Source organism: Sinohyriopsis cumingii, chromosome 17 (genome assembly GCF_028554795.1).
Source record: "Sinohyriopsis cumingii isolate HCF-2022 chromosome 17, ASM2855479v2, whole genome shotgun sequence".
In the NCBI taxonomy this organism is placed as follows: Eukaryota; Metazoa; Mollusca; class Bivalvia; order Unionida; family Unionidae; genus Sinohyriopsis; species Sinohyriopsis cumingii.
The window spans coordinates 89,424,065-89,439,585 of NC_142977.1; the positions used below are offsets into that span (position 1 = coordinate 89,424,065).

Below are 15,521 nucleotides of genomic sequence, written 5' to 3' on the forward strand. Positions count from 1 at the left end.
AGAAAAGGAATGGCATGGTGTCATTTTATAATACAAATCTCTGGTTTAAATCACCTCTCAAAATCCTGTGATTGGATGTCAGAAGAAATAGTACAAGATATTACTGAGAACTAGTCCGAGCACTCACCACCAACTCCACTAAAAAAACCACGCACACACCCACTTGTCACTTGAAATTTGACGATCATTTTATTCTTGCACATGTTTACTGGGTATTATTTCAAGGAAAGAGCCCTTCTGAAATTCTGGACACACACCCCCAACACTTGACCTCATCCAGCCCTGCACATGCATGGGGTAACTATTGGAACTTATGCAATATTGTTTCATATCAGTCAGGTATGAATGCAATTTTGTTGTAAAACATTTAACATCTATCATTCTTTTCACTGCAGTGTGCAATAATAAAGAATTTCATATGATACTTAACAAGTATATTGAATGAACTGCAATAGAAAAAAGAAATGAATGCATCTGTACATTCTGATAATACTGCAATGAGATTTTTGTAAAAATAAGATTCACTGCACAAAATGTAATCGAAATACATCCATTAGCAATTTCTGAAGATTTTGTTTCATTTTCACTAGAAGATTTTGTAATATGCAGTAGAAAGCACTTTTGTAAATGAAAAAAGTACATAGTATTAGTACAGTTTTTGAGGCATTTCAACTATGTCAATATAATCTAAAATTTGATCTGGGTATTATTACATAATCTTTATTAGAACTAGAAAATGTGTATAATCATCTGATAATAATGTAGATAAATTGGTACATCTCTCTTTCTTCTCTACCTCACTCCATAAACCTCCAAAGAGCAAGGGTCACACAAATCAAACCATGCCTTTTGAAAGACACCATGTCTACTACTCTGTGGTGGTCATCCTTGATGACTCTGCAAGAAAGCATGGTGTGCAGAGCAATTCTCCACAAGCTGCCATGAAAACTCCATCAGGATGTGCAGAGAGATGATATAGGCTTTTTTCTTAATCCTCTCCAACCCCCCACTGTGATTTGTGGGGTTTCCAAAAATATAAGTGAGATTCACTAGAGAAAGGATTAGATTTTCAAGATAATTATGGTGGCCATATCAAATATCCATTTTCATTTAGTGTTGTCAAGTTCTTTGGTTGAATATGTTTATAAAGTTTAATGGCAATCATCCTGGTAGTTTAGGAGTATTGATAAAAAAAATCTTGCTCACATGGACAAAAAATGACTATAGTCTGACTCTACATCCCTGTTTGTTTGTCCCCCCTACCGATTTCAAAAACGAGAATGTTTAATGTGATAAAAAGTGCAGAAAACTAAGTCAATTGAATCAATGATTTGTAATTTCTAACCTGACTGCGACCAGAATGGCACAAATTCTGGCATCTCCTGCACCATTTCATGCTTAATGGACTTTCCATACTAGCACGGCGCCATACTGCATACACTATAGGCTAGTTTATTTCCATCAGACAACATAATGACATGGTTCATCCTGTTCGGCAACTGCTAAATAATTGCGTAAATTACATAACGTTGAGAGTTTGGAATTATATCCCTCTGCATATATGAACATAGAAATTAAACTGCTTGTTAAATCCACATGAAGAGCAAATTTTAGCTGTCATTATTTTCCTTTGCTTGATTCAACATTGTAAATATCAGAAGCAGATGATTTGTGCATGTACATCTGTAGTCGTGATACACCCCTTTGCTGAAAATGGACTTGTCCAGAAACTAGAAATGGATCCGAGCATGTCCGTCTATTACAATGAAAACTTCTGTTAAGCATGAAATGCACACAAGATGACGGTGTTAGGGCCACTCTACTCAGAGTCAGGTTAGAAACTATAAATCAATGAATGAATTGACTAAGTTCCTTGCACTTTTTATCACAGGTTTCCATTATTTAAATCGGTAAGGGGGTACAAACAAATGGGTTTGTATTATCAGACTATAGTATAGCTAATTAAACTGTAATGCAACTTTCATTTTTGCCTGAATAAAATATTGGAGGAATTTGTTCAATCTGAAAAGTCCTCAACATTTTCTCAAAGAATTAATAAAACGCTTTTCAAAATGAATTTAAGATTTTCAGGCAATCAGCTTTGTGATCTTTCTGTACATTTACCATCAAAAACACAGTAATACAAATTAGAGCAACTGCAATGACTTGTCATCACAAATTCCCATGCACTTCATTCACACTGCATATTCCAATCAACTCCACCCAATGACAAAGATCTATGCGTCATGATGCAAAATTTATCACATATGTCTTCCTGACACATCAGCATATCTAATGTTTGGTCACAAAATATCAGAAAATGCCAAAAATTAAAATAAATAACTGAAATTGTTAATTTGTTCATATTTTACCACTAACCTCCTCTAATGGCACTGGGGCAACATAACATCAAAGTTTCTTGAAATTCCACCCAGTGGGTTAGAAAGAGATTCGAAAGTTGATGGATAGAGGATATAATGGTATCTCTGTATAAAAAGCATGGGGATAACAATATTGCAACAACTGCAATCTGAGGAAGAAAAGTTTAGAAGTTTTGAAATGTGAGTAAACTGACAAATTTTATAACATAAAATACTGTCAGATGAATTTTCTTTCTTTCTACTTATGCACAGAAATATGAAATGAACATAAAACAACATCATATATCCTGTACTTCATATCCTGATGATATCCAAAACATTTGTTTCCCTGAAGATTTTTTAAAGAATTGAATGCATCATTTATGAATAAATATCCTTCACATGAAGTTATCAGTTAAAACCGTTTTTTTTAAAAACTGTGTTGTCAGATCTTGTACGATACAGTAGCATCCCTCTTGACAGGCTCCTCTCAAGTGAGGCATCCTGTTTTATAAGGATAACTTGCCAAGACACCATAATTCCGTGAATCAATTTATATTCTAAACTGATGGGGTTCCAAGTTTGTATGGTTTTCATGGGTAAGGTAAGCTATGAAAATTAAGTCACAGCAAAAGTTCACTGTCTCCCCACCACCACTGCTATATCTGATGGAAGAACATCACTAGTCCATCAGTCTGTTTTAATACCAAAAATATTTATAGCGCTGAAAATATATTATGAAAGATGATGAAGAATGAAATTTATTGAATACAATTTATTCACATGCAAGATTTTATATACTTGACAAACTTCATACTAATGCAATGATTCTGTCTGATACTATGTTAAATTACTTGTAGTTTGTGTCCTTCTTAACTTCCCAAAGAATATAGATTCAATTATAATAAAACACACAACAATCTTATGCAATCCAATGAAATATTTGAGAAATGTGACTGTATTCAAGTCCAAGAAAATTAAATACCAATGCACATGTTTAGAAGCAAGCACTTGTATTGTTGAATTAATGGTAGTCTCTATTAATTCATGACAATATCCAACATCAAGTAATACATACAGTTTCATACTGAAAGATACTAATGTCAATGCAATTTACCATACCTATATCAAATATTAGTCATTTTGTAATTAATACAAATTGTTTTCACTCTCTTTTTAATTTTGTGGATCACAGAGATTATTCACTATTTCACTGAGCAAAGACAAGGTGACATCTCATCAGGTGTGGAGATTATCCATTTTGCTTCACATGAATTTTGCCATAAGGGTATTCTGTCTTCCAATTGATCAAAACTTTATCTGAGAGTACAGCTCCAATTAACTGAGCAGTAACCTGGTCTGAGACATGTAAATCTGGGGAATGAATGACAAAAGGTGTTATGATGACATTTTCCCCTAACTCACTGCCTTCTTGAAATTATTTTTATATTGGCCTAAAATGTGGGTTGGCTACATATTTTTTTTAAAATTACTTTTGAATGGATACAAACACATCTAAGATGTTGTTTTCAAGTGGCTAATTAGGTTTCACATGTTTAGAAGCAACAAAATTGGACCTTTGTTTCTCCTTATCTATTGCATATTGGACCTGCAAATTTCATATTGCAGTTTATTTTACTCCAAATCTGCAAATGATCTTACTTTCTGCAAAAGTTCATTTGTCCATGTGCAGTTCAGTCTGGTCTGATTTAGAGCTAAGGCCAAAAAAACCCTAAAATTCAGACACAAATTCTGGTTCAGTAAAAATGGGTCTCAATTTTGTTTCTGCTGTATTTTTAATACAAGAAAAAGCATAAATTATCTGATACCATTATACAACTACATCTTTCCCCTTTTCTGTAATCCACTCACTTTAGTGTATTATAAATGATGTTGACGTTACATAGCTCAGATGTAGGGTACTACTTCATTACATGTAAACACGGCATGCGAGGTAACGAGTTAATCGATTTTTTAATGTCTCAGAACTTGTTCAGGAATGGCTATTTTTGTAATGTATGTACAATGTTAATGCACAAATGACCAAATAAGCAAGGATTATTCATATTTAGTGACAGCATCAAATATTACTCATTACCTCCTGGAAATTATTTTCATTTTTGCCTAAATTAGGGTTAGGAAACAAATTTTGCAAAGATTCATCTGTCTGTGTTGTTCACAATGGTCCAATTTAGCTGTAAGGCCAAAAAGTTTAAAATCAAGACACAAACGTCTGTTCTAAAACTCATAAATTTTCACCTAAAAAAAAACAGGTCTCAAAAATTATGAGTTTTTTTCCTGCATTATTTTTTCACACAAGTAGAAAGTCTATATTATTTGATGTAACTACACACCACAGCTTTATCTTCTTTAATACTGCCAGTTTTGGTTTATCATAACTGATGTTGATGTTACAGAGCTCAGAAGTTTGGACTGCTTTTCCCTGCCAAGTGCTTGGAAAATGACAACCTTTCAAGTTTCCTGCTTTTTGACCACTCTCAGCAGCAAAAAGATAGCTGAGAGAGAGAAACTTAATTTTGACAGAACTGTTTATATATGGAAAAGATGGAAGCTTTGTTTCAAAAGGGCTTGGTTTGCTGTAACTGGCTTTATTTTCATGTCTAATCAATAATTGTTGAAGTTTATGTTTGATAAAGATCTTTAAGAATAGTGAAGAAAGAAAAAATTCTCAACGCAAGCAGGGTTGTTTGATTCAAATGAGATGATTTAAATCACTTCAAAAAATCATCCACACTTTGTTCATTTTTTTAAAATACATATGATGATAAACTATACCGATTTTGTGACCGTAATCACTTGTAAATAACATCAGAATGTCTTACATTCAAAATCTGAGTCTACATAAACATGTTGGATCTGCTGAACTAACTGTAAAAGTGTGTTTGACTATTAAATTATCAAAACATTCAAACTGTGAGTCTAATTTCTAAGTAAACACATTTAGGCTAATAGGATCTGCTGAACTAACTGTAATTGTGTGCATGAAGTTTTAACACTTATTAGCTGAATGTCTGTCTGTATGTTGGAATACTGTTGCTGATTGCATCCAATCCTAATTTATTGATACTGTATGAGCATGGGGACTCTATTAATACTGGAATTGCTGACAAGGTGAAGAGCTTTGATATGAAAGGGAATGCTGAAAAGTATCTTAAACAAATGAAGCCTACTGCAGATGCTTTTGATAAGATGCAAAGTAATAGCTGCATGATCAGTGTGCTTGATGATATATGGCACCATATTTTCTTACAATAATACTGGTCTCACATAGCAGTGATCTTTCAAGACAGGTTTTACTGTATACCAAACTTGCTCCAGATTTGTAATTTAGATGATTCAACTCATTCTTTGGCACAACATGCTCACCACCACCCCCGTTTCATAAATTCACTCACTGTTTGATAGCCTAATTGTACAAATATATGTAATTTAAGAAAGAGATAGTATTGGGTTGATCTAATCTGTCACAGTAAATTATATTTTTGTCATTTTGTAAACTCTCTGATCCTCTTTAAAAACAATGTAAAGTGAGATCACCCACATTTATAAGGCGATATATTTCATTAATGAAGGGATGGCCTTATAAGAGGGCGATCACTTTACTTGTATATATTTGCCTTGTACCACAGCATGAAGTTATATTAAACAGGTGTACTTACGCACAGAAATATGAAATGAATGTAAAAGGTGTCATATCTCCCGTAGTTCCTTTCCTGATGATACCAAAACAAATATGCCTGAAATTTTATTAAAGAAATATATATATATATATATATATATATATATATATATATATCCTTCACAAGAAGTTATCAGCATAAACAGATTTTAATGAATGATCTGATCTTGTGTTATAAAGGAGCCCCATTCTTGACAGGTCATCTCAAGAAAGGCCACTTGTTTTATAAAGATACCTTGACAGATATCAATATAGTAAATTCAGTGCTCAAAGAAATTTTTTCAGGTGGTGGCCCAGGACATGTTGCTTTAAAAAAATCACTTGCTCTGACTCAAAATTTCTTTCCTGACGGGGCTATATATATTTTTTACTATTTTTTTAACACAATCATGAAATTACCACACTGCTTTCTACAGGTCCTGGTGCTAACCAGTACTCAGTAGTTTCACTCTCTGAATGCAAAGTTGGAAACAGAAATGAAGTCCAAGTGGTAGTGGTCCTTTTTAATATACTAATAAGAAAAATACAGAAGCTTCAAGTTAATATCTAGTTCATCTCGGTGTACTGTCGATGTGTCATGATCACAGAAAACACTTTACTCCATATGGAAGTAGAACTAATGGTTATCAACCATTTGAAACTAAGTGGATTAAAATACAATGTAATTATCTCAGTTCCATTTGAAAACATTGTATTGTAGGCTTTTATAAGTCACTAATCCCTGAGCTTAGCTTAGCTGTCAAACAATTGCATAGGTACCACTTGATATATTTAACCAGTGATGCATTTCTGTAAGCAAGGGACAGCTCATTATTATTCATAAGTGAGTGCTAATTAAAGGTAGCCACAGAAAACACAAAACAATATTGCATCTCATTCACTTGTCACATGCTTTGCTACGTAAACAAACTTCATAGTTATTTATACAATTAAGCAGATTATCTTCTCAATATACCAACAGAGCTCATGCAATGAACACTAATATTTTACCAGTCCTGAAGAACTTAAAAATGAAAATGCCACGTTTTGGTAGTGCACTAAAAGTTACTTTCAGAAAAATTAGAGAAGACTTTTATTTACTTGCCAAATGGGCAACTCACTTACAACAAGACAGGGGCTCAAGCAAGATTTTATGAGCCCAGGATGTCAGGCTATTTAAAAAAATGTTTACACAGATATTTCAATCAATCTGTCCCCCTCATGTGAGGCCACCCCTTTTATAAGGTCGTATTTGTCATTGTGGATGGAGAGGTCTTATAAGTGGGGGACCACTGTACTCACAGATATCTAATATGTATGATGGCATGAAGTTGTAATAAAAATGTGAATTGCAAATATATGAAATGGGTTTATGAAATGTCAATTATAAATTAGACAATAACTTTAATCCTTTCTCTAAATCAAGAGAAACATTTATGGGATTGGGGGCATTAAAAAAAGGTATATATTGCAAATTTATAAAACTCCCTTCAACTCTGATTAGTTTACAAAATAAATTTACAGCGATGGATGACAATCAACATTTGTATCTTTAGAAAATGAAAAAAATTTCAAACATGTGCCAAACAAGAAACCCAAGTGGGTATGAATATGCTCACCTGACTTACATGACGTAACTTACCATTTCACTAAGCAGGCTTATGCAGTATTGGAAGAACAGTCTACCTACCAATACCTAATATCATGTTCATTTTATCTGCTTCCCGACAGAAAATATTTCTAAAGATAAAGGAATAATTAATATGCATAGTCTACTGCTCAAATTAATTCAAGATCCTCAAGATATGAACCAATTTACAGTCTTTTTTATAGAAACTATCAGAAGTAACAATCTCAGCCAATCAAATGCAAAGCATCTCATTAATACTTATAATTCTCAATGATAATAAAGCCTATTTACCAAAGTGGAATGAAATCCAAATGGAATTCTGTCTCCAAAACAGTAGCAGGTTAAGTCAACCAGATATAAGATATTCATCATCTTCATACTATTAAATTATTTAACAAGTCTAATCACAACCAGATCATAAATATAGTTGCTGGAGTGCTGAGCCAAGCTAATCAGATGCAAAGCCACATCATCAATATGCATGAATTCCACTCATAATCATACTCAACCAAGATCTTGATGACAGAGGCCTATAAATAAAGCATTATTATTATTATTATTATTATTATTATTAACAAAGTTAGCCAGTCAGATGCAAGAATATCTGATTAATACATCTTTTGAGTGGATCTTGTTCATCATCAAACTTGTTCAAGATATTGATGATATCAGTCCATTGTTAACTTTGTCAAAGCTGCATCAGAAATGTGTCCTCCACCAGAGTGGAAGGAGGCAACAAGCTCAGCTAATAAGATGGAAGATCAGCGTATTTGCATCCTGCTCATTATTTAACTCATCTCTAAATCATGTAATCATACATTCCAAGTTTATTCACAATCTGATCAAACTCATCAAAGATTTTTTCAATGACAAACGTCTGTATTCAAAGATTGACTGAACTATGGTTTTCAGAGTGGTATCAAGCCCAGACAATCAAATGCAAGATCACTCATTAATATTAATGTTTATCACATAGTACACTTTACATAGAGTGTGTGCAGTTTAATTTGTTTGGTATTACAACATTGTTAACATATCACTATATGTGATTCTGATTGGTCCAAATAAGCCCATGAAATTCCTGCACAGTATTCTCTTTAGTGAATGTCTGCAATCGTTGGAAAATTTAATTGCCCGCCTACTGGAACATTTTGCTTTTACTATTACTACTAATATTCTGGTGGCCATTTTTTCTAATTGTGTGCACAAAGGTAACCATGGACAAAAAGTAATGTCTGTCTGAATATGGCCCATTTACCCCTACATAGGCTCATTATGCCATGTATTGATCATCATGCACTGAAAAATGGGGTTAAACCCAAGTGAAAACAAGAACAACAACAATAAATAAAACTAAGAGAACTGGTCAATTGATAGTGTGTGGTTGGAAAGGGGTAGGAATATACATGTAACATGGAATCCACCATAAATGGAAGAGCAGTTTAAATTTTAACTTATAGGACTAAATAAACTCACTTCTTTTCACAGAAGAATGTGGACATAAACTGGCCTCCAAAATGAAAGAATGTTATCCAGCCACTGCATGTTTATGCCATAAAATAGCTCTTATCATGTGATGCAATTCCGAATTTGTCTATGTCTAGTATAGTTCACTGTTCTAAATGATATAATGCAAATATTCAATCATAAATACATTACTGTAAATCTGGAATATCTGAATCCATAATCGTCCCTTCACGTATCCAACAATTTGAATGCTTAAAAGTGAAAATGATAGTGACACACTCTCGCTGTTAAACATTTCTCTATGTGACATCGTACTGATCTTGCATACACATTCTGTGTTGAAAAATTGTTTTTCTAAGTCAAATATTCTGTTTATTCAGGACAGTTGTTCTTTGAATTATAACTGGTAAAAATTAAACTTAATATTTTACTATTTATAGACAGTGTAAAAAGTTCCATGGACTATAATACATGCAACAAATGAAAGGTGCAGCATGTAAGTCAAAATAAACGAAATTATTTCTTCTTCTTTCATTCCTATTTCTATTAAATTACTTTGTGATAAACAGAATCTCAAATGGGAAATGATTTAATATTCAATTTATGAAACTTATTGATTAATGTCCAGTTTTTGTTTTTCCCAGCTCTCAAAAACTGGACATTATTTAGTCTCATTTCATAAATTCAGTATTAAATCATTACCCATTTGAGATCCTCAATTTCTTGCTCATTATCAAACTTGTTCAATTCCTGATGATATAAGTATATATTCCGAGTCGGACAAAACTTGGATCAGAAATAAATCCTTGTGAGTGGTAACAAGTTCAGCCAATAAGATGCAAGATCAACTCATTAGTAAGCAAGTACCTCCCATGTTGTCAACAAAATCAAGCTCTTAATGATAAATATATATTCCAAGTTTGATAAGATCAGATCAGAAACACATCCTCCTGAATGGTAACAAGGCCAGACAATGAGAGGCAAGATCATCTTATTAATATGTTTGGATATCGCTTATCATTGAACCTGTAAGAAATTATAATGATATAGGCACATATTCCAAGTTTGCTTGAAATCAGATTAGAAGTATGGATTCCAGAGTGGTAACAAGTAATTATTGTTGGAAGCCAACTGATGACACATGATGAACATGAGGCAGGGTCATACCATAAGCTCACTTGATACACAATGAACATGAGGCAGGGTCATACCATAAGCTCACTTGATACACGATGAACATGAGGCAGGGTCATACCATAAGCTCACTTGATACACGATGAACATGAGGCAGGGTCATACCATAAGCTCACTTGATACACGATGAACATGAGGTAGGGTCATACCATAAGCTCACTTGATACACAATGAACATGAGGCAGGGTCATACCATAAGCTCACCTGGACTTACAGCCAGATGAGCTAAAAATGGGCCTACATTGCAAATTCTGTTTAATTAGTTCAGTCCATAATCACAGCTATTACAATACTTGCTCCCTTTCATTTATTTACTTTTCTGGTTTTGCAAGAAAAAAAGACATTTGAAATGTTACGAAGATATGTGGGTTGGGGAGGGATCCTATTGTTTCCATTAATTTGTTGTTTGTAGCAATCATGATACTGACAAATTTCAATTCCAAAAGAAAACAGTGAATTGATTGTATTGGTACCCCATAGAAAAATAATGGTGAAATCAGTGTATCAGTACCCCATGGAAAACAAATGGTGAATTCAGTGTATCAGTGCCCCAATGGAAAACAAACGGTGAATTCAGTGTACCAGTACCCCATGAAAAACAAATGGTAAATTCAGTGTATCAGTACCCCATGCAAAACAAATGGTGAATACAGTGTATCAGTACCCCATGGAAAATAAATGGTGAATTCAATGTCAAATTCAGTACCACATGGAAAATAAATAGTGAATTCAGTGTATCAGTACCCCATAGAAAATAAATAGTGAATTCAGTGTATCAGTACCCCATGGAAAATAAATGGTGAATTCAGTCTATTTCAGTACCACACAGAAAATAAATTTTGAATTCAGTGTATCAGTACCCCATAGAAAACAAATGGTGAATTCAGTGTATCAGTACCCCATGAAAAACAAATGGTGAATTCAGTGAATCAGTACCTCATGAAAAATAAATGTTTTATTCAGTGTATTTCAGTACCCCATAGAAAACAAATGGTGAATTCAGTGTATCAGTACCCCATGGAAAACATGGTCAATTCAGTGTATCAGTACCCCATGGAAAATAAATGGTCAATTCAGTGTATTTCAGTACCGCTTGGAAAATAGTGAATTCCATGTATCAGTACCCCATTGAAAATAGTGAATTCAGTGTATTAAAATATATACTGAATTTATGAATGGAAGATAGCACAAACTGTAACCCTCAATAATAATACTTACATTCCAATTAACTGTATAACATAGGAGGAGACTGTAGCAATCCATCCAAAAACAATCACAAATTCCATTCTTATTCTATCTCTGAAAGGAAAAATCTTTAATTAAAAACCTGAAATTGTTTCACTGTCTGGTGACATTGAAGAAAATGCCTGTGCAATGTACATATTTATTACAATAAAAACAATATTATTTTCACTCATCATTAACTGACTGTAACTGCCTAGAAACTAATGCAAGCAGGGTGTGGCTGCGATCCATTCCATTCACATATATATATATATATATATATATATATATATATATATATATATATATATATATATATATATATTATACTCTGCAAAGACCTACTGTTGATTTATTTATACTGGTATCATTTTTTGTGATTCTGCATTAATGGGACAAGTTTGATGACATCACCGAATTTAAATACTCCTTGCATAGATAATCATTTGTGCATCAACACTGCACATAAATTAAAAAATTAGCCATTCCATGCATGAAAATTTGTAAGAAATTTCCAAAACCTATGTTTTAACTCAATTGCACCTGGTGCCACATTTATGCATCATGTTGTTGTTGTTGTGGGGTTTAACGCCATTTTTCAGCACACGATAGGCTATACATGGCAGCCAGTATTAATGGTGGAGGAAGAACCCAGGAAAACCCCGGAAAGAACCACCGACCCACGAGAAGCTACTGGCAAGCTTTCTCACATGCCCACATTGGCTGAATCTTAGACTCAAACCGCTGCAGACAGAGGTGAGATGGTAGTGATCCGTAACGAAGAGCGCTTTAGACCACTCGGCCACTTATGCATCATGAGATAGTACTCTACTTCTGAATTCTGAAGAGTCAAGGTCCTTTAAGATATAACAAAGTGGGTGGTATTACAGAAAAGTAGACAGATGCAGCTCTACAAAGATGCCACATAATCCAGACTTTCTAATCGCATTACAAAATACATAGGGAAAATTTAATTTCTGAGACCTGATTTTTTTACACCCAAAATTCGCCTGTCATCGGAATAAGATTTTGTGTATGGATTTTAGACTTTTTGGACTCTGCACAGACACGTGAACCTTTGCAAAAATTAGACTAAGCTGGGGATTTAAAGTAAAAAGTGGCCAGGAGACAAAAGTGATGGGTCCAATAAACAAAAAAGAAACCATCCCCTCCCCCCAACTCCAACTTTTACCCTCCTGCACATGCATGAGCAGAATAGCCAATGAAAAACGATGTTTGTAACACAACTGGGCCAAGCAAAAATCACTTGGAAGCAGATTTTTGAGGATGTATTTAGAAGCAGCCCCCAAAATGTCCTTCCTATTCTTATTTCAAGCAAAAGTAACCAAAATCTCCAGGGGTTAATGAGTTAACATCTTTTGGGTACTCACATTTGTAAATATAGACATGTCACAGAAATAACTTCATGTCAAATTACCATTTACCTTGTCAAAACAAAATATAAATCTCTTTAGAACACTTTCAAAAACTTTAAAAATCAAGAAATTAAAAAAATCCCCATACTTAATTCTGCAAGTAAAACTTAATAATTATACAATCTTTTGATCAAAACTGTCATGAATACCAAATTCGTCTTCTGTAGCTTCTTGTTTCTCTTTCATTCTTTTACAACAAAAAAATCCGAAGACACAATGAACAAGTGAAACATTGGATGGAGTATGTGTGTGTGTGTGTGTGTGTGTGTGTGTGTGTGACTTGGATTTAGCATTAAGAAGTTAGTGTTAGGACTGGTCAGCCTTGTGTCAAGATAATGTGACTGGGTGGGACATCATGCTACATGTCAGTGGCATGATGCCCCAGTGCTAGACATCACAATAAAATGTCACACTGCAGACATCATAGTGATATGACTGAATTTCTTTTAAAGCTAAGTTAAAAATCTAAATCATATACACACACACATGCAATATGCATTTCCTGGTGCGTGCATATAATGATCTTCCAAGGAATATGTATAGAATGCATTTGGATAGAAACATACTGAATACTCAACATTTGAAGATATGTACAGTGTATAATTAAATCATAAAAAATGACTGATATAGTAGTACTGAATGCTTACATGACTTGTATAACTTACTTTAATCCATCTATCCACTTTGTATTAATTTCATTTTTTTTACGAGCATATAATATGATCAGAGGGGCTTGTATTGTTGTTAAAAAATAGTACATGCAATAAATATAATAGAACATATATATAATAACATTATTATATGTTATTCTATAATATATGTATTATTTATTGGCTAAATACAGCACGATATGAGCTAATTCCATAATCATATCTAATCCTGTACTGATACTGACTGATCTTTTAAAGGCTTATCTCGCTGATTCTTTAAAATCTGCAATACCAAACAGACACATATGTCCACTGTTACAACTCTAGGTGTTAAAATTGGTAAAACAAATAAAGTGAAACCAACTAGTTATGTTAATTCAACAGGCAATTTGTTTCCCTACAAAGTGAACATTCAAGAGACACTTACAATATTGTGATTTAATTCCTAAATAATCCTACATGTTCTATCACATGTCTAGAAATACTGAATGTTCTGAATAAATTCCAATAGTTTTTAATGTTCTGATACATGTATAACACAATGATGCAATCCAAAATGTCTTTGAATGAGTTCACAAAAGTCTCAAGTAATTTATTAATCCAAAAGTGTACTGTATGGACTTAGTTGATATGTTGTCAGGTACTGAATTTGAAAAAAAACTGGCAATAACCTTCAGTTCATGGTTATTGTTTTGCCCTATTTGATCTGGTGAGGAGGAGGTTAACTGATTTGTGAAAAATTAAATCAGCCTGTTTCTTGGTATGTCATAGTGGCTCAGTAAATATAAGTTCATATGCTACTTATATGTGACGGTATTTTTGTGATATATGTTGGATTGCACAAGTATGTGAGGGAACATCAAAAATAAGTGATACTCTTCATGAATGTACAGAGTGACCCTGCTATAACATGGTAGTTGGGGTCCATAGAACCCAACAGAGTTATAGACCGAACCATGTTATAACCAACCATGTCAGTTAGCTGAAGAAAATGATGCATTTACCTAAAATGGGGGCATAAAAGTGGGTGCACAAATATGTGCTTTTGATTTAATGAGGACAAACTAGTCTGAAATACACATGTATATTGACAACTTACCTTTGTGTAGTACAATCCATAATCCATTAAGTACTGTTCTTGTATATAATAAATCCATAAATTCAAGTATAGATCAAATGTTACAAACTTCATGCATGACTCTTGTCCCATTGGAAAACAAAGATATCACGTATTTATAAAAACAAAATGGTAGTCCTTGTTTTGATCTATATCTGATTGTTACTTAACAATTCACCACAATTGTTGCAAGTAGTATATGGCTATAGCTGTTTACCAAGGCTACCCAGGGGATGAGGCTACTGATAGGGAAATGAAAACTTGAACAAATTAAAAGTTTAACAAACAACTTTGCAAGATACCCCATCTTTAATTAACTTGACAGCCATATATATAATATGATTTGAAAAGATTGTAAATTTAATTTGTGTTTTATGCCAATGTTGGTAATGACCATAAGCATAATCTTTTCCTGCAAAATGGAAACTTTCATGGTACAACAAACATGTTCCAATCACTTTGGAAAAGGCAACAATCTATCAGATTTCATTTGCTTTTATTTAAAATTGTTTCTGACTTCCTTTGATAAAAAGTTATTTCTTTTTATTGAAGATTCTAGTCAGCTTTCTTTGATAAAGGGTGCATGTGTTTTTGAAGTTACCAATGAAGGACAGCTTGAGGACCAAACAGATGTCCATTTCTTATTGTGGTGACAACATCAAATAATTGAAGACTATTGACTGAAACTGATTTTTTTTTCTTTGCTTAGTATTTATACAGAACTACTGGTGCTTCAAAGGTGACCAGTTTTCTTTGAAGTTTCA

General features: G+C 33.4%; 1 protein-coding gene and 1 long non-coding RNA gene across 14 annotated transcripts in view; one reads left to right on the forward strand and one right to left on the reverse strand.

The window, feature by feature from the left end:
• Positions 1-15,521, reverse strand: part of LOC149779390 (sugar transporter SWEET1-like) — a 67,188-nt gene that overhangs the window by 32,321 nt on the left and 19,346 nt on the right. For 9 of the 13 annotated variants that reach the window (XR_016415640.1, XM_089940047.1, XM_089940050.1 and 6 more), the window contains 2 exons: positions 11,549-11,629; positions 6,041-6,118 (listed from right to left, as the gene is read on the reverse strand). Coding sequence is in view for 12 of the 13 variants with exons in the window: in XM_089940050.1 (XP_089796176.1) it covers positions 6,041-6,118; positions 11,549-11,629 (159 nt within the window). In the remaining variant the exon portion in view is untranslated. The remainder of the gene's footprint in view (positions 1-6,040; positions 6,119-11,548; positions 11,630-15,521) is intronic. The other 4 variants (XM_089940051.1, XM_089940045.1, XM_089940052.1 and 1 more) reach the window with 1 other exon arrangement.
• Positions 1-15,521, forward strand: part of LOC149779391 (uncharacterized) — a 38,259-nt gene that overhangs the window by 19,892 nt on the left and 2,846 nt on the right. The window lies entirely within an intron of this gene.